This window comes from Schistocerca gregaria, chromosome 9, assembly GCF_023897955.1.
Source record: "Schistocerca gregaria isolate iqSchGreg1 chromosome 9, iqSchGreg1.2, whole genome shotgun sequence".
In the NCBI taxonomy this organism is placed as follows: Eukaryota; Metazoa; Arthropoda; class Insecta; order Orthoptera; family Acrididae; genus Schistocerca; species Schistocerca gregaria.
In genome coordinates, this window is record NC_064928.1 from 185,037,493 (window position 1) to 185,058,702 (window position 21,210).

Here is a 21,210-nt window from a genome sequence, read left to right on the forward strand (position 1 = left end):
GCCAGACGATGTTCGCATTCAGATGTTGCAGCACCTGTCTCTTGCGGGCAAGCACTTTCTCTTTCATATGTACAACTGCATCAGGGCAGAGGCCACGTTTTCCAGTCACTGGCGGGAAGCCTGGTAAGGACAAACACCTTCCTTCAAGTTACTGCCCCATTTCTCTCACCAGCTGTGTTTGCAAGTTGATGGAATGTGTGATTCATGCCCTGCTGGTTTGCTGGCTTGAAACTCACAATTTACTAACCACTGTACAGTGTGAATTTCAAGCCCAGCGTTAAGCAATTAACAATCTCGTTACTTTGTCCATCCATGCCGTGAATGGTTTTCTGTGGAAATCCTAGATTGTGGCTGTGTTTTTTGATTTGGGGAAAGTGTATGACACCTGCTGGAGGACTGGTATCCTCCGTACACTCTACACGTGGGGCTTCCGTGGTTGCATGTCCCGTTTCCTCTAGAAATTTTTAACAGACTGAGTTTTCAAGGTACATGTGGATTCTGCCTTGTCAGACACTTTTATCCAGGAAAACGATGTACCTCAGGGTTCCGTCCTGAGCGTCATCCTCTTTGCTATCGTGATTAAACATATAATGGCCTGTCTCCCACTGGTCATTTCTGGCTTCCTTTATGTTGGCAATTTTTCTGCCTGTTGCAGTTCTCCATGGCATATTCAGCAATGTCTTGATCATCTTTACTCGTCGAGCGTTTACCTTAACCCAGTTGAGAGACTGTATGCAGAAGCTGACTAACTACCACTACCCTACCGTCATGACTTTCTGCTCAGCAGATACGCATGCCGTTTGTCTGCCATGCGTGGCCACCCATTCTATACCTCCTCCTTCGATGACTCCTTTGATCGCCCATGTGGGACGTGTCCCTCTTCTCTGTTATCTCCTGGAGTTCACTTTTGGCTATTGCTCTGACAGCTTAACTTCACAGTACCTGTCACTTTCACAATGGGTGTGAACCCTTCTCTACATTGGCTTCATGTGGCAGCCTGTGTTCACTTTGGCCTTCATTCGCTTCCTGGGGACACTAATCCAGCCTCGCTCTATTGCCTTCAGTTTCCCAATCTTCACACAGAACTTTACAATAGTACTTTTGTGTACGCTGATGGCTCTCAGACTGACTGTGGTGTAGAGTGTGCATTCATAATTGGCACCAACTTTTTTTCTGTCCACTTCTGGAACACTGGTCAGTATTTACAGCATAACTATTTGCCCTGTATCAGGCCATACAGTACATCCGATGACACAGGCTTTTCAGTTGCGTCATCTGTTCAGACACTCTCAGTGCTCTTCCAGAGCCTCTGTGTGCTGTATACCGTCCATCCCTTAGTGCAATGGGTGCAGGAAAGCTGTCACTTGCTCACTCTTGATTGAGCTACTGTGGGTTCCTGGTCACGTTGGTCTGACAGGAAATGAGGCCGCTGACACTGCTGCCGAGGTAGCAGTCCTCATCCTTCAGTTCACAAATTTTTCTGTTCCCTCCGATGATCTGTGTGTTGCCTTCTTTTAGCAGATGGTGTCACTTTGATGTCATCACTGGTCCTCCCTTCATGGGAACAAGCTCTTGGCTATTAACCCTCTCCCAGTGGCTTGGACGACCTCCTCTCAGCCCTCTCACCATGATCATTTTAGCTAGGTTATGTATCAGGCACTGTCTTTTTAGTCATCGCTATTTGTTAAGTTGTGCTCTCCCACCACTTTATGCTCATTGCCTTCAGTCTATGACAGTCCGCCATTTCCTGATGGAATGCCCTTTATTTAACCACTTACGTTCTCATTTGTGTTCACCATCCGAGTTACTGGCTGTTTTGGTGAACGACACGCGGTCTGCCGATTGCATTTTACTTTTCATCTGTCATAGCAACATAGTGAAGGACATTTATTCTTTAGGTCGTGACCTCTTCGTCTCTATGGCATATTTTATAGACCTTTCCCCACATCCCTGTTTTTAGCTGTCTTCTTTTCTTCTGTCAATTTGGACCGAGGTGTAGTCGTTAACTCCTCCCATTGTCTTCATGTTCTACAGTTATGATATCAGCGTGCATGACCCTAGTTGTTTTTGCCCCCTAAAACAGAACAAAACAAACTAACTATAATCTATTGTAGATCCCTAAAACAAACAAAAAACAGTGTCAGTTCTTGGAAAAAAGCACAGCTTACACCTGTCTACAAGAAGGGTAGTAGAAGTGATCTGCAAAACTATCATTGAGTATCCTTGACATCAGTTTGTAGTAGAATCTTAGAACATATTCTGAGCTCAAACATAATGAGGTATCTCAAACAGAATGACCTTCTCCATGCCAACCAGCACATGTTCCAAAGTGTCGAGCACGTGGAACTCAACTCGCATGTTTCTTACATGACGTACTGAAAGCTTCGGGATCAAGGCAGAAAGGTAGATACAGTATTTCCTGATTTTCGAAAGGCATTTGACATGGTACCACACCTACACTTATTGTCAAGAGTACGATCAAATGGGGTATCAAGTGAAATTTGTGAGACCGTGCGGTTCTAGCCGCTGCAGTCTGGAACTGCGAGACCGCTACGGTCACAGGTTTGAATCCTGCCTTGGGCATGGATGTGTGTGCTGTCCTTAGGTTAGTTAGGTTTAACTAGTTCTATGTTCTAGGGGACTAATGACCTCAGAAGTTGAGTCCCATAGTGCTCAGAGCCATTTTGAAATTTGTGGCTGGATTGAGGACTTTTTTTAGGGAGGACACAGCATGTTATCTTGGATGGAGAGTCATCACCAGATGTAAAAGTAACTTTGGATGTGCTCCAGGGAAGTGTGTTGGGACCTTTAATGTTCATGTATATTAACGATTGTGCAGACAGTATTAATACGTTTTGGATAATGCATTACTGTCCGAAAGAACTTGCCTAAATATTCAATCAGATCTTGATAAGATTTCAAAGTGGAGCAAAGATTGGCTACTGGCTTTAAATGTTCAGGAATGGTAGATTGACAACTTCACAAAATGACAGTGTTGTATGCTGTGTGCTATGACTTTGGGGTCCTGCTCACTCGTCTCTTATAGGGTGCTTCAGGATGCCACTTTCTCAGATAGCTATACAACAATTCAAGTGGATCACATTAATGGTTTTTATTACAATAAAGTAGACTGACAATACTTAACTTTGGTTTACTGTGAGTTGATGCAAGCAGTGGGCAACATGCAAAATAATACCAAGTCCTTTGCTAATTACATTGTCCGTGCGAGTTATTCACACTCACTCGTAAGTCACTGCTGCCGTTAATATCACTGCTCATCTTGGCCTCTCCGCTAGTGTCCGTCTTCTACTGTCCACGAGGCTTGCTGTCGTTAATATCACTGCTCATCTTGGCCTCTCCGCTAGTGTCCGTCTTCTACTGTCCACGAGGCTTGCAGGAGCGGCACTTGTATTCTCTTCTCTTAGATGCCGCTCCTGTTGTGGTAATGTCCTAGTCAGCATGCTATCAGCTGATGTCATCTCACAGCCCTCTCTGCTCTTGCATTCTTCATCTTTGTGCCGGCGCTTGTCATTAGGCCAGAACAATGACAATAATATCAATGAGTCACTGTTGGAATTGGCCAACTCGTACAAATACCTGGGTGTAATGCATATGGAATGGAATGATGACATATGTTCAGTCATGGGTAAAGCATGTGGTAGACTTGCATTTATTGGTAGAGAACTGGGGAAATGCAATCAATCTACAAAGGAGATTGCTTACAAATGACTCAAACGACTGGTTCTAAAATATACCTGTACCAAATAGGACTAACAGGGGACACTGAATGTATACAGAGAAGGGTAGCATGAATGGTCATGTGTTTGTTTGCTCTGTTGGAAAGCATCACAGACAATCTGAAGAAACTGAACTGGCAGACTGTATGATTAAACTGTCACTAACAGAGTTCCAAGAACTGACTTTAAATTATGACTCTAGGAATGTACTACAGCCCCCTGTATATTGCTCTCATAGGGATGGTTGTGAGAAGATTAGAATAATTACAGCATGCACAGAGGCATTCAGTCGATCATTCTTCCCGCACTACATTTGTGAATGGAACAGGAAGAAGCCCTACTAACTGATATAACTGATACAACGGGACATACCCTCTGCCATGCTCTTCACGATGGTTTGCAGAGTATAAATGTAGATGTAGATGTAGAATATTTGTGTGTAAATGTCTTCAACTATTTTTTGCCTGACATAAAGGGAAAGACGGAGATACCTTACAAATTCGAAACACCATTTAACTCATGCTTCATTAACCACCGCTTCTACAAATTATCTGTTGATAAAGATTTGGAGATCAATGGCTCCTGTCAGTTCCAAGACACCCAGCAGTCTTCATTATAAACACAAGTGTTTCTTACAACTTATAGATAATTCTTGTTATCTATGTGTGGAAATAGGAAGCTATCAATTGTTGGTAAACAACAGCTACTAACCGAGGAGCTATTAGGCTTTTTTCCCCACTCATCATAACAGCAGTCTTAATAGCAGTTTAATTTTAGCTAATTGTTGATGCTATTTATAATAGCTTTGTCAATCGTTAGTGTATATCTCAACTCATTCTGCATTCCTGAAAGTTGTCCTTCATGATAAGACATACAGAAACCAATGGATGGATGGGAATCAATTTAATTCTCTTTATCTGTGAGTCCTGGATAAGTTAAACAAAATGCTAAACCTGCAGGCACAGTTACTACCATAGTTTCACTAAATTCTACTCTATAGCTACGCAATCATATGGGTCAAAGGAAGGTATAATATTTTCTGTAAAGTAAGGAAAGGTTCAATGACATTTAATGTATATAATATAGCAACAAAAGGTCATTTTTAGGGATTCATCAAAACGGTTAAACTATTTTTGTGAACCTTTTTGTCCTCCTTATCTATGTCTGCCAGAATACCACTTAGAATACAATGTGAACAGATAGATAAAAAATCGGCTCACTAAGCGGCGGCAGGGGAAAAAACCACACTCACACTCTCTGCAGTCTCAGGCAACTGAAACCCACAATGTTTTTAGTTAATTTTAGCTTTCTACATTTTTCTACACCTTCCTGTTTCTATGTCTTTAATTTTCTGACTTGTCTATTTTTTGCCGTCCTCCCTCTCACCTCTGTTTCATACAATGTACTTAACTTTTCACTCTTATAAAGTTGTGCACAGTGTTTTAGTAGTAATCTATGTTTTGAATATTACCTTGTCTTTCACCTTTAAGTTCTCAGGTTTTCAAATCTCCACCCCAACAATCAGTCTTTCCTTCTCATCCTGTGTGGTAAGTCTTCCCTGACCTGGGTTCTGGGTGACTTTTCTGAACTGCACCCTTTTCCCTAAATCTCTCCAGTCCTTTTCCTTCACCTCTCTTCCTTCCCCCTTCAACTCTTCTGCCAGAAGAGAGAGCCATTGGATCCGAAAGCTTGTAAACATTGAATCCTTTTGTGTGTGTGTGTGTGTGTGTGTGTGTGTGTGTGTCCCATTGCTTGGTGAGCAGATTTTTTTGTCTGTCCATTTACATTATATTATCAAAAATTGATTATTTTTGTTGAATACTACTCAGGGTTGGCATGTTTAAAATAAAGTGATTGTCGCTATTTCCTATATTTGATAAGTAAAATATGTTTTTATTAAAGAGTTTTAATTAATGTTCAAAACAGATTAAAAAAATCTGATTAAATCTCACCATGGGGAAGTGGGGGGAGGGGGGGGGGGGTGTTTCAAATTTTAAGGAAAATGCATCATTAATGGATGTCCCTGTATGACTAGAGTGAATTTAGGATGAACTTGTCAATTCACAACCACAATACTAGAAGTAGAAATAATTTTCATGTGCACTATGTATTCTTCCTGCCTATGGTTTAGAGTGGAGTTTTATGTTCCGTCTTTTAACGGTTTGTTTGCAGACATCAGGAAGGAAATTAAGGGCCCCAAATATTCAGTACTAATATAAAATAAGTTATTAGCGTCTCCTGCGATTTGTCCTCATCTTTAGAATAGAAGATATCAGTTCTAGTTGATACTAAAAGTTCATACTGTACAGGCTGTTAATGGTACCATTATACAGGTATTTCCCAAAGTCACTAAACATACTTAAATGATCAGTATGAAGTTATAGATAAAAATAGTGACAGAATAGTGTAAGATGAGTATTGCTATCATCATTTACTGCTAATATCTATCCATAAGTAAAGTAATGTATTGGCATCACCTGGTCGTACGTAACCGAGATTCTCTTTAAATGTATTTTACACTTTGTGAAATACACAGATTCTTAAGCAATGCTGTCTAAGTAAATAACCTATACTGGCTAATATTAATGTGCTTGTAGCTTTATTCGGTTATACTTTATAAGAGAATGTTATAAAATACATTTTTAACATCTGAAACAATGTATTAATTCTGAATTTGGCAAAGTGAACTAATGTGAATTACTGTGCTGCATAACAGGTGTGTCGAGTTAGACTGTTGGGATGGTACAAAAGATGATGAAGAACCGATAATAACTCATGGAAAGGCTATGTGCACAGATATTTTGTTCAAGGTGAGTGAGGTTCAGTCATTTGTTTTCCATTCTACTATTAGTCTCTTTATAAATATATAGTAAGATAGTAAAGTGTTAAAAAATGGTCACAGTAATTTACACTTATGCACTATCACAAGAATTTGTCACAATATATAGACTGTTGCAATGGGTATATTTTTAAAATTCTTTAAAAAATTTTACAAAATCTTTTGACAATGTTTTGAAAGGCTGCTTACCAGAGGTGTTGAGTCGCAGACAGGCACAACAAGAAGACTGCTAAACAAGTGAGTTTTTGGCCAGAAGACCTTCTTGTAAAGTAGACAACACAGACATATTCACACAAGCACAACTCTCACACTCGTGACTGTTGTCTCTGGCCACTGAGGCCAGACAATTTTCCCTCCTGGATTTTTTGTTGTTCCAAAGTGTTTTAATATTCTTGATTGCAAAAATATATTACATTGCAATTGACTACTAGTTTAAGTCCTAAACAAGCCTTTCCAGGTCTGAAAAAATAATCATAAGCAGAAAATTTGCTTAGTCTAAATTGACTTTCACAATCTTCAAGAACAAATTTATTTCAAGGTTGAGATTTTCACTCTGTAGTGGAGTGTGCGCCGATATGAGACTTCCTGGCAGATTAAAACTGTGTGTCTGATCAAGACTCGAACTCGGGACCTCTGCCTTTCGCGGGCAAGTGCTCTACCAACTGAGCTAGCCGAGCACGACAGTGAGTGAAAATCTCATTCTGGAAACATAACCCAGTCTGTGGTTAAGCCATGTCTCCACAATATCCTTCCTTCCAGGAGTGCTAGTTCTGCAAGGTTCGCAGGAGAGCTTCTGTAAAGTTTGGAAGGTAGGAGACGAGGTACTGGCAGAAGTAAAGCTGTGACGACGGGGTGCGAGTTGTGCTTGGGTAACTCAGTTGGTAGAGCACTTGTCTGCAAAAGGCAAAGGTCCCAAGTTCGAGTCTCGGTCCGGAACACAGTTTTAATCTGCTAGGAAGTTTCATGTTTCAAGGTGTTTGTTTTTGTTGTTGTTGTTGTTGTTGTTGTTGTTGTTGTCGTCATTGTCGTCTTCAGTCCAGAGACTGATTTGGTGCAGCTCTCCATGCTACTCTATCCTGCGCAAGCTTCATCATCTCCAAGTAATTACTGCAACCCACATGTTTCTGAATGTGCTTAATGTATTCATCTCTTCGTCTCCCTCTACAATTTTTGCCTTCCACACTGCCCTCCAACACTAAATTTGTGATCCCTTGATGCCTCAGAACATGTCCTACCAACCGATCCCTTCTTCTAGTCAAGTTGTGCCACAAACTTCTCTTCTCCCCAATTCTATTCAATACCTCCTCATTAGTTATGTGATCTACCCATCTAATCTTCAGCATTCTTCTGTAGCACCACATTTCGAAAGCTTCTATTCTCTTCTTGTCTAAACTATTTATTGTCCACGTTTCACTTTCATACATGGCTACACTCCATACAAATACTTTCAGAAAAGACTGTCTGACATGTAAATCAATACTCAATGTTAAAAAAATTTCTCTTCAGAAACTTTTTCCTTGCCATTGCCAATCTAAATTTTATATCCTCTCTACTTTGACCATCAACAGTTATTTTGCTCCCCAAATAGCAAAACTCATCTACTACTTTAAGTGTCTCATTTTCTAATCTAATTCCCTCAGCCGATTTAATTTGACAACAGGGAGTTTTGCTTTTGTTGATGTTCATCTTATATCCTCCTTTCAAGGCACTGTCGAATCTTTCAACTGCTCTTCCAGGTCCTTTGCTGTCACTAACAGAATTACAATGTCATTGGCAAGTTTTAACTTCTTCTCCATGGATTTTAATTCCTATTCCATTTTTTTTTTCTGTTTTTTCCGTTACTGCTTGCTCAATATAGAGATGGAATAACATTGGGAATAGGCTACAACCCTGTCTCACTCCCTTCCCAACTACTGCTTCCCTTTCATATCCTTCAACTCTTATAACTGCCATCTGATTGCTGTCTTAATTGTACATAGCCTTGTGATCCCTGAATTTTACCCCTGTCACCTTCAAGGATTTGAAAGAGAGTATTCCAGTCAACATTGACAAAAGCTTTCTCCAAGTCTACAAATGTTAGAAACGTAGGTTTGCCTTTCCTTAACCTATCTTTTAACGTAAGTCGTTGGGTCAGTATTGCCTCACGTGTTCCAACATTTCTACGGAATCCAGACTGATCTTCCCAGAGGTAAGCTTCTACCAGTTTTTCCATTCATATGTAAAGAGTTCGCGTTAGTATTTTGCAGCAGTGACTTAGTAAACTGATAGTTCGGTAATTTTCACATCTGTCAACACCTGCTTTCTTTGGGATTAGGTTTATTATATTCTTCTCGAAGTCTGAGGGTATTTCACCTGTCTCATCGCTCCGTCTCTAATGACCTCGTTGTTGACGGGACGTTAAACACTAACCACCACCACCACCACCACCACCACCACCACCACCACCACCACCACCACCACATACAACTTGCTTATCAGATGGTAGAGTTTTGTCTGGACTGGCCCTCCCAAGGCTGTCAGTAGTTCCAATGGAATGTCGTCTACTCCCAGGGCCTTGTTTCGACTCAGGTCTTTCAGTGCTCTGTCAAACTCTTTACACACTATCATATCTCCCATTTCATCTTCATCTACATCCTCTTCCATTTCCATAATACTGTCCTCAAGTACATCGCCCTTGTATAGATCCTCTGTATACTCCTTCCACCTTTCTGCTTTCCCTTCTTCGCTTAGAACTGGTTTTCCTTCTGAGCTCTTGATATTCACACAAGTGGTTCTCTTTTCTCCAAAGGTCTCTTTAATTTTCCTGTAGACAGTATCTATCTTACCTGTAATGATACATGCCTCTACATCCTTACATTTTTCCTCTAGCCATCCCTCCTCAGCCATTATGCACTTCCTATCGATCTCGTTTTTGAGAGGTTTGTAAAATTTTTTGCCTGCTTCATTTACTGCATTTTTATATTTTCTCCTTTCATCAATTAAATTTAATCTCTCTCCTCTTACCCAAGGATTTGTACCAGCCCTTATCTTTTTACATACTTGATCCTCTGCTGGCTTCACTATTTCATCTCTGAAAGCTACCCATTTCTCTACTACTGTATTTTGTTCCACCATTCTTGTCAATCATTCCGTAATGCTCTCTCCAAAACTCTCTACAACCACTATTTCTTTCAGTTAATCCAAGTAATTTATTTCAATTTAATTAACAATAAACAATAACATCATACCGCTTGTGTTGAAAATACTTTGTCTACATACACTGTAGACTACTATGCCTCCTCTAGTATTATATCTCAGTAGTATGTAAAGGTTGGACACATCAGGTCATTGTGAACAATAAACAATTTTAAGATGTTACAAAACTAGGAAAATAGAAATAATGAAAAGTTACCATATTCATTAATGAGCCAAAACTTAAGCAGACTGTTGGTTGTACCAATGAAGCTACAGAGCACAATTCTGAATCTGTGTGGATGAATAAAACATATTCTGTTGTTAAAAATAAAGGCACTATACCAGCTGAAAAATATAAATTACTCTACAATAGAGGAACATGAAAAATGTAAAACATATGGAAACACAACATGCTCATTAAGAAGTTTACCTGAGTACATTGTTTACACACCCTCATAAACACTGTGGCAACCAAGCCTGAGCATAGGTCGTGCCACAGAACTGCTTTGAAACAACTGCACTCGAATATAGGACGGGTGACTGTTGCACGCCGCTCACAGTCTATTAGCTGTACGGAACCAGGCAGGCTACAGTGGTAGTGCTGTGTGGAACACCTGCCTATATGCCCATTGACAGATGTTCCCCTCTGTGTTCTGGTTTTAGAACTATGTCAAAAGAAATGGCAGGTCACACATAGCAACTTCTGTGACATGCTGAGCCACTGTGCATTGGTGCAGCCATGATTTTCAAACATTCTCGTTACTGTTTTCCATTTCTTGTTTATTTTTCTCTCAAATATGATATGTTTTCTGAGTGAAAAAGAAATTGTAGAAGCCTTAGAAGAAGGATTGTACGATTATGGGTCTGAGTGGGAAATGTCTGACTGTGAAGAGAATGAAATGGATTCAGATACAGGTCAGGAGCTGTCTAGTGCAGTTTTTCTTCAGTATTGCTCGAGTTGCTTCAGTTAGCAGAAAATTTATTTCTGTTCATCTCGTCTATCTTGCAGAGGAATCTGATGAGTCTGCATCTGTGCAGCCAGTGTTTACTGAACAAAGTACATCCTTTGCAACACAGGTGTCAGCTGCAACACATCTGTCTGTACCTCCAACAAAGAGGCAACGAATTTTGCGAAAAAAATCCACTGATGCCAAATTAGGCTGGAAATTTGCTGACGATCAGCCTACTGTGCCACAATTTGTTGAAAAAAGTGTGGCAGCTGTTCATCAGAATTCCACTCATCTCGATGTGTTTTTGATCTTTTTCCCCGATTTCATAATGAAACACATAAAACTCGAAACAAAAAGATATGCAAAGTCTCTTTATGACAAACTCAAAGCAGCTTCCAGGGTAAAGCCTCACAGTTTTTATAATTCGTAGATGGGAGTAAAGCTGCATGAAATGTGTTTGTTTTTTGGCATATTTATACACGTGTCTTGTAAAGAAACCAAAACTGACAGATTACTGGTCTACCAACAGTTTTATTTCAATCACTTACCCTGGTTCTGTTATGGCCAGAAACAGTCAAGGCAATGTTATCGAACCTGCATTTGAATGACAGTGCAACTTAAGTTTCAAAAAGTCGACTTCAGCATGACCCCATGCCTAAAATTCGGCCAATCCTGGATCATTTCTTATTAGAATCGCAAAAATCATTTTTCCCGTCAGAAGACCTCGCTATCGACAAAGGCACATGTGGTTTCCATGGAAGAGTGGTGCTTCGGGTTCATATAAAAAAGTAAACCTGACAATCAAGATGTTTATTGTGCGCGATTCCAAAACTGGTTGTGTTCTTAGATTGGAGGTATATGCTGGGAAAGGAACACAAGACAACTCCATAATACCATTATTTGAGAGGTTGCTAGCAGATTACCTGGGGAAAGGCCACACTGTCTACATGGACATATTTTATGGTTCACCAGCAGTATTTGATTTTCTGTGGAAACATAAAACGAAAGCAATAGGTACATGCGTGACTAACTGGAAAGAACTACCAGACGAAATCTGTTTCCAAAAAACTGAAAAAATGTGAGTCTGTGTCAGTGATGAGGAATCATCTGCTTTGTTTGAAGTGGAAAGACACGAGAGGTGTACTATGCCTGTCCACTGTGCACAAAATGACCAGCTCTGACACTTCTGTTCATACAAAGGAAGGCATCAAAGTAAAATCAAAACCAGATGACATTCTTGACTACAATATTTACAAAACAGGGGCCGATAGGAGTGATCAAGTGATTTCTTACTATGCATTTAGGAGGAAACAGATGAAGTGGTGGAATAAATTGTTCTTCCACATGCTTATAATGGCTGCAATAAATGCATTTGTCTTATAGCAGGAAACCAGGACTCCTCCTCAAAGAAAGAGCTGCCATTTTTCCACTTGTCTATGACAAATTGGTGAAGGACTGATTCACATAGGTACAAATTTGGCACTAGTCAATGTTCCAAGTGAAACTCAGAGCAACAGACTTCTAGGATGACACTTTGTAGAGCAAATTCCAGCCACTGAGAAGGAGCAGCATCCAACTAGAGTGTGTAAAATTTGCTCTGAGAAAACAAAAAAAAAATTAGTGGTGAAGAGGGTAGGAAGGAAACCAGGTGGTTGTGTCCAAACTGCAATGTAGCACTCTGCATGCCAGAATGTTTCAAAATCTTCCACACTCAAGCTAATTACCTGTGAATTTACACAAAACTAAAAAACACATACAGACAAGCATTGCACTGTAGAAAAACGCAAGTGGTGTGCCACAGCATCAGAATGGTTCATGACCATGCTACTTTTTCATTTTTTGAATTTGCCTATTTTTGTAATGCCTTCAAATTATTTATTTTTGGCATGATAGGTGTTTTTCATTTCTTTTCATAGTACCAGGGCACAATATCAGGTGACGGCATTCTGGCGTACGGTGTATGTACACACAGTGTCTTTATTACTAGTGGTATGTTGTCACTGTTTAACCCTCAAGAAGATGCACCTATGTATAAAGCTGTTTTGCACCATTCCATTGTTGTTTCACAATCGTGAGCCCATACCTATTCCTTGTTGTTTTAAGTCCAAGTGAGCAGCAGTAATATAAAGTAAACAGTGAGGTAGGTCGTAAAAAATTTACCATGCGTGCAGGAAAATGACGCACATTACAAGCTAGCAAGTCAATCGCACAATGAAGCAATTGTCTGAAAGATAATTAGTAATCAAATAAATGGCCGGCTGAGATCTGATGCAGCTTCAGTACATAATGCTTTGAGCGGATCTTTACTGTGGGCATCACCTGTCGGTAGCAACAGAGTGATATAATGAATGTTTCTTTCATTGTTGTTTAATAAAACAGCACATTAGTACATAATATGTAAATTTATTTTATTCTTGTTTACTTTAACTAGGATTAAACTAGGAGTTTCCTTTTACATGTTTATCTTATAACATAAAGACAGCTATTCCTTGCATGTGCACAAAGTATGCCCCACACCTGTGAAAATTGGTATCTGCTCAAGGGTTAGTGTTCATTACCTTGAAGTCTGTATGTCCTCAAAGTTTGTGAGACTAAATTTAACTAAAGGTAATTTTATGCTTGTAATTGTATTTCAGGTCTGAAAATTATTTTTTAGCAACCTGAACTAATAGTCAGTTGCAATGTAATATAATTTTTATTATGAAGACTATTAAAAGATTTTGTAAAATTTATTTAAAAAGTTATTACAGTTCATAATATCACTTTTCTCCATCACATGTTGATGTCAGGTCTCACTGACTTTTATATTTTTGCCAACAGGATGTGATTTACGCCTTGCGAGACACCGCGTTTGTTACTTCGGAGTACCCAGTGATTCTGTCGTTCGAGAATCACTGCTGCAAAGCCCAGCAGTATAAACTGGCCAAGTACTGCAACGACATCCTGGGGGACCTGCTACTCAAGGAGCCACTGCCAGACTACCCGGTAGGATTACACAGTTTCATTTAACTGTTCCAAAAGGTTTTGGCCAAATTACACCATTTTCCGAAAACGATACAGCGCCAGGTCCTGTGTGAAATTTTTTGATGCGTAGGTAGTCTGATTTCCTTGAATGACTCCCTGACAGCTTGCTTCAGTTCATCATTTGTCTGGTATCATTGCTTTGTGACAACATCCTGCTTCTAGAACTCTAGGGGCATAGTGGGCAGGAGCTCTTTCTTGTTGAAGCCAACTATCATCAAGAATGTTCAGTCTCTGGAGCTCTGGAATAAACTATTCTTGCAACATTTGTGAGTAAGAATATCGATTGACTGCACCGTCAAAGAAATAGAGCCCTGTGAGGTGCCTACTGGACATTGCAATCTAGATCATAACATGTAGGGGATTGTTCTCTAACTCTTCATAATAATATAGATTTCATAATAATATAGATTTTCTGTGCTCCAGGAAAAAATATCCCTATTCCAACAAAATCGGAAAGTTGCACATTATGCTGAGAAGGAAACTTTGCTCCCCTTGGGGAGTGTCACACACCACTTCGAGTAATCCAGAGCGAGCTTCATGTCTTCACCACATGCCCTCACAATTCAACTTGTTTACAAATGTTAGCCTAAAACATTGTAATATCAGATCTTTTCTCATGTGTGTCATGACATGACATGAATTGCAAGTTCAGCAAATCTTCTATGTAGTGATTTTATAGGAGGTCTTGGCACATAATCTACCATGGCTGCACATGTTTGTTGTCCTGTCGATGGCTGACCTGTCCTGTTTCCATCCAGAATGGATCACCTTCTGAAGAGCTTCTGTTGCCGTCACAGCATCATTCATTTCGCTGCAAAATCACGTTGCATAACTCCCCCCCCCCCCCCCCCCCCCGAATCCCCCCCCCCCCCCCCCCCCCCCCAGTGTGTGCACGTTTGTGATCCCATGGACTCGCCAGAACGCATTCTTCCACAATATTGATACTTACGTCCACCATCTGAAAAGAAACAAAAGACATCTGGAATATATCATCATCACCAAAACAGAGGAGGGAGGAGATAGGACTTTCAGACCTTACTGTAGGATAAAAAAAATCAGTATTAGCTAAGCTATTAATAATAATGTAAAAGAGAGGGAAATAATTAAATAGGCCAGCAGCTTACATAAACTGCAGGCCTGTCAGTGACCCCAGCATTAGTGTTATGGCTGAGAAATCAATATATCTTGAAGGGTAACATGACAAAAAAATCAACCAAGCTCCAAGTTTAGTTTTTCATATTTATTTTACTTCTGTTGTAGATTACAAATTCCACAATAATAATGGAAAAAGTTATAATTATCCCTCAAAAAGTGTGAAATGAGTTCTTGAGGAATTTCACACACAAATGGCCTTTCTATGGAAGAGTCAAAGTGCTCGATGCAACATTTATTCAGCCAGGTAACTCATGAAATGCTCGGTGCACAGCAGTGATATCTATAATTATGCATGTCAGAAATACTCAGCTGCTGAAATTTAAGCTCTGCTCTTAGTATCCCACCTAACCACCTGGGAAGAAGAGTATTATTAACTGGGAAGTCCAGGAGAAATCTGGGATTTTTTGTCCTTGTATACACCCTGAGTGAAGACGTGGTGTAACAACATTTATCTCTAAATCCAAAACTATCGGTTCTCCAAAGGCCTATGTCAATGATCGTCCATATATAGACATTCATGAGTGTTTGTTTAAGGATCTGTCGAGAACCGAGACAGACGTGTTAATATTCTGTTTTGTGTGCGGAGCCAGCTGGAACCGGGAGCACCACTGCCGCCACCTAGTGCACTGAAGAACAAAATCATGATCAAAAACAAGAGGCTGAAGCCAGAGGTGGAGAAGCAGGAGCTGGAGCTGTTCCGGCAGGGGCAGTTCGTCATCGAGGACGAAGAGAAGGAGGACGCCTCGGCACCTGGCGAGCCCAAGCCGGTGAGTAGACGGAGTGTGTGTGCGCGTCTGTCTGTATTATAGTTCACTCCAGAGGAGCTCACTGCATGGAGGAGGTAGGGTTAACTCGTAAAAAAGTATGTCAGATGTTTTGATTTAAATATCTTTCAAGCTACCAGAAAAGTCATAAAGCTAGTTCCCTTCTTATACATCCATAACTCGAGCCAGGACTTATTTGGCCTTTTTTGGTGCTATGATAGCATTTTTCCTTCTGGTTCCCAACTTTTACTTTACTAAAATTCTGACATTGCCACATCTTTATGACCAATGTAGATTTTTGTTGAGCGTGGTGATGATTCATCAGGTGTAAGTTTTTTTTATTGTCTTCCAAACCATGTTGCTTATATTGCAGCAATGGGCAAAGCTTTCACAAAACAACGGGATAGGACGACCATTAATGATATGTATTTGTCTATTTTTTTACAAAATATGAACTGATTTGCACATGTTTGAAACATAAACACAAAACGACCCTGAGGGGGAAAAAACTTCCCCACCCCCCACCCCCCCGAGTAAAATCCAAATAAAGCTAGATTTTTGAAAGCAAGTTTACAGTTTTATCATAAGGATGTGCTTTTCATTTATTTGAATCACTTTAAACCATTTCTGCATATTCCATTCACATAAAAATGGTTTTTGTGTGTTAAATTTATCTCAACTTTATACCACCATAGCCCAACAATGGATAAAGATTATTGTATAAAAAAATTCTTGTGACTTTAACCATTTATCTACCTTAGTGCAAAGTATGAACCAATTCATATAAGTTTAAATTACAGAAGTGGCACACTTTAGAAATATCCCAGGACAAAATGTTTTTGCATTTAAAATCGAAAAGGTACATGTACAAATGGTGCCATTAGCTGACCATGAATTTTACCCCAGCTAACATCTTTTTGCAAAAGGAATTAATTGATTTGCAGAACTTGTCTGAGTGCCAGCTCCACTTCATTGTTCAAACTTCGCTTAATTGACTGTAACATAGCTATAATAAGACAGTTGTTTGAAGGACTATACAAGTGGCAACTGGTCCAGGCTAAACCAAAAACTTTATCCCATGATCCTAGATCAAATAGGAATTGATCACAGGCTCCCCTCGAACTGCGATTCTGCACGCAGTCATCTCAGACTTATTTGTTACAGTATTTCTGTGCTATACAATTACAATTTGTTCTAATTCTTGGTTTATAAAGCTGCTTCCTCTCTCTCTCTCTCTCTCTCTCTCTCTCTCTCTCTCTCTCTCATTTTTTTTAAACTAGCTACAATACACAAGTTGTGTAATATACCTTATTTTGCAGTTGTTGCAGTTATATACCAACCTCTCATAAAGGAGCTGTCAGTTGACTGCCATATACTGATGGATATGTTTTTGGTATATGATAGTGAACTGACAGGATGGTATGTAACTCTAAGTACTACAACATATGGTATGTTACACATCATCTGTATTGTAACTATTTTCTTTTAAAAAAATTTGAGCTTTATAAACAAAGGATTAGAAATAATTGTAATTTATTTTATTGTTTAACAGATCTGAAGGTGGGTGACATTGTTGGAAACCAGTTATTCGGAAATAGAAAACAGCAATCTGCAGGCTGCATGAAGTAGACAGTGTTGTAAATGATCTCAATTTTGACTGAATGGCTGTATTTAAGTGTAGAAAATTGCTTGTCGATAGTGGTATCTGTACACTATCTGCGTAACAAGAAAATGACATTGAAAGTGTTTTCTGAATTTGCTAAAGTAGGTCTGTGGGGAAAGCCATCATTACAACTTGAGTGCAGTAATCAAGTTTCCTGTAAAACAGTGACACACTTTATTAGGGCCTGATATGCCTACAGTTTGCAGTGAATGGCTATAAGACTGGCCTAAATTAGGACTAACTGTCCAACTGCTGCTGCTGCTGTTAACATAATATGTGTAACACAGGAAAAATTAATCTATTCCCAATACAGGAAGCTTCTGAATTGTCACATTACTGAAGTGGTGCTCTGATACACCAACGATGTTAGAGTCAACATCAACAAGCAGTTCAATAACGCGCGCGCGCGTCATATTACTTATATTACAGACACTCTTGTGTATTAAATCAATGATTTATTATTTTAATGAGTATAAGATGGCCCTTTTTCTTTCAGTTTTTCTTAAAATAAATTAATAGTTAAAGAAAAAAAAGTCTCTCTGAGGAAATTTATTTTTAAGGTATTCTCAGTAATTAAAATTAGGATGTGTTTTATTGATATAAAATATCTGCGTAAATCCATTACTATAATACTTATTCCAAACTTTCACTATTTATTGATTGTCTGTATTTTGATAATGCAAGATGAAATAAAATAAACAAAAGGAAATTGTTTACCTTAATTTTTATCTTGACTTTCTTTTTTGCTTGCTATGTAAGCCACTATTTTTAATCATAGAATTTACAGCTTATTTGTCCCCTTTCATTGCCATTGTACCTCAGGTTGAGCGTTGACAACATTGCCACACAAAACATGTATGGGTGTCAGTGCCCTCTATCTAGACTTTTACTGTCTCCTGCAGAATTGTGTTGTTGAATATTGTCCTGTTTTAAAGTCAATTCAAATCTGACTTCAGTGGCTTTGGGCAAACTGCAATTTAAATGTGGTAGATGTTCGTAAGAAATAAAGATGCCTGATGTATATTCCCAGAGGGTAGTAGCACAATGAAATTTGCTGCCCTCTCACCATATCCCCCCCCCCCCCCCCCCCCCTCCGCCGCCACACACACACGTCTTTTATAGTCCTCAACTCAGCTGGTGTCACTGTTCCCCCTCTGCCCCTTCGGAAGTCTTCAAAATAAATCTTCACATGACATCAGGTGTCAAAGCTTGATCTGTAAAGCTAAGATGACCTCTATATTAATTTATTTCATGACATAAAAACATTGACCTCAGCAGCAATAATATAATCTGCAAGTATAAGATGACCCTGTATTTTTCGAATCGCATGTTTAAGAGAAAACAATATGTAAATACTCACATATACAGTAAGACAACAAAATTCTGATCATGACTCAGACAGGAAGTATGAAAAGGGTAACATGCAGATAATGTAAGAGAAATTTTGAACAGTATTCTGATACGACATCAGCTGTTGTGACTGTCTGTGACTGTTCCGACCACTTTCGGTGTCCACAGGAGGTTCCAGAGGAGGTGGCTGCACCCGAGGGCGATGCCCCAGTGCCCGTGCAGTACACGGGCTCCACCACCAATGTCCACCCTTGGCTTTCCTCCATGGTCAATTATGCCCAGCCCATCAAGTTCCAAGGATTTGACGTTGCGGAGAGTAAGTGCTCTTATTTTGTACTACGGGAACATTTAGTCAGTAAAATGTGACAGTCTCTAACCGGAGCAAGTGATTTGTGGCTACGGGAACATTTAGTCAGTAAAATGTGACAGTCTCTAACCGGAGCAAGTGATTTGTTTGAAATGCTGTTTTACTCACAAATGTCTTGATCTCATTTGATATATCTATCACAGTTAGCCAGTTATGACTCTGACAAATGATAATCAGATCTAAAAATCTGGAAATGACAAAAACCCAAAATTACTAGTAAATATCTACAGTTATCAACAAACTGAAAAATATTAGCAAAGGTAAAAAAAGAAGTATATAGCCAGTACCTCGTAACACACAGTGTCACCGATGAGCACTCATTGTAATCATCTAAAAACGCTTGGAATGCTGTGTTATTGTCGTAGCAGCCATGAGCTTTGCTCAGCTCACGTGTGCAAGATATGTGTGTTATTTCATTACAGTAATTAGGGAGCAAATAAAAAAAGAAGTAACTGAGCATAAGTGAAAGTGTAATTGTTGAAACTATAGAATTTTTTCTACAAAGGACTCTTTTCAATGAAAAACAAAACACAAATTGTGGGGTTCTGACCACTCGTCGCATATAGGGTGCCTAATAGATGCTGCATTCTCGGAATGCTGTACAACTATTCAAGCAAATAACAGTAGTAGTTTTATTTCAATAAAGAAGTTGGACAATACTTGTATTTATAGGAACGTGTCATAAGGGATGGGCAACATGCAATATTAATCAGAGTCCTTTGCTATGTACAATGTTCCTGCAAGTTTGTCACACAGTTTGTGGATCACTAATAACTGCTACTGTAGCGTTCTCTGCTAGGCCGCATCTAGTCCTGTGCGAATACTCCCGAATCTGAGCTGATCCTGAACGACCGAGGCTGGCAGGAGCGGTGTTTATATCCTCCTCTTGTAGAAGCCACTCCTGTCGTGGTGCGGTCCTAACAGTGCACCATTGGCCAACATTGTTCCACCACCTTCTCTTCTATGACATTCTCCATCTTTATTCTGGCACTTGTGGTTGTGCCAGAACACAAATGACAAAAGTACTATGCAGCCACTAGGGTTTGCAATCTGTGGATGGGCACTTATTTTCTCACCGTTACTTTCTGTTGAAGTTGTGCAGTGGTCACGTATGAGTGAGTGAGTCAGTCAGGATGAATGCCTATCTCTGCCATGCCTTGCGCATCTGCGGAACTTCCGTCGGTCCTTATGCACTGTGTGGAGCACCTAACAGTGACAACTGTTTTCTTATAAGGCACCACATCAGATTATGTTTCAATGCAATGGACATAAGATATCAACAGGAAATTGACTCTTTAAAAATATTAAAATGTTAGTTAGGAATAATTTTGTATTCTTCTCTTTACTATATTTTTATTTCTGCTGGTGATCCATTAGAATCTTAACTGACTAACTGGAATATGACCATTGAATGCCATGAGGATGTTTCTGAATAAAAGAGTATATTTTTAGTGTTTAAAAAAACTGTGTGACCTCTCTCCCTTTTTCTGGATGTCTCAGAAAAGTGTCCTAGGAAGTCATCAGAAAAGTAATTATATAGTGCCTAGATTTGGTCAATATAAGTGATCATTTTAATTGTATTATCCAATCATATTTTTATGTTTCTGTTATATATTACATTTGCAGTGAATGACTTATTAGGACTGGATTTCTTGTTGAATGAATGACTGCATTCTGTAAATTTAATTTACTGTCTTAAAATTAGCTGCATTATACCTGTTCTCACAGTACAGCTTGAAGTCTGAAGTCATGGGTACATTGCCTATTACGTGTTTAGAGATAAATGTGAGCTTTTCTGCTGTGCGCTGGAAAAAAAAATGTTGTTTTAAAAATGTAAAGTCTAAATAAGAAATGTAGCAGTGAAAAGCCACAGATCAAGACAATCAGGTGAATACAGTGTATCCTGACTTACAAAATGCTTCTGTTTCAGTATTGCATCAGTGCTTATTTAGTTATGTATGATACACATAAGCTATCAAATGAAGAATTACTGACCGGATTGAGGATTTCTTTTTAGGGACAACGCAGCATGTTATCTCAGATGGAATGTCATTGATAGAAGTAACTTGGGAGGGGTGGCAGTTATCACTGAAACAACTGATTTTCAGTTATATTACTTTTTTTTCAATGCCATTTTAATCTGGCACTTACCATTCAAAATATCGGGTTTCTGAAATAACCAATTTT

General features: G+C 39.3%; 1 protein-coding gene across 5 annotated transcripts in view; it reads left to right on the forward strand.

The window, feature by feature from the left end:
* The window catches only part of LOC126291772 (1-phosphatidylinositol 4,5-bisphosphate phosphodiesterase), a 372,603-nt gene that overhangs the window by 293,313 nt on the left and 58,080 nt on the right, over positions 1-21,210 (forward strand). For all 5 annotated transcript variants that reach the window (XM_049985456.1, XM_049985457.1, XM_049985459.1 and 2 more), the window contains 4 exons: positions 6,454-6,547; positions 13,521-13,685; positions 15,470-15,646; positions 18,825-18,972. In XM_049985456.1, the coding sequence (XP_049841413.1) occupies positions 6,454-6,547; positions 13,521-13,685; positions 15,470-15,646; positions 18,825-18,972 (584 nt within the window). The remainder of the gene's footprint in view (positions 1-6,453; positions 6,548-13,520; positions 13,686-15,469; positions 15,647-18,824; positions 18,973-21,210) is intronic.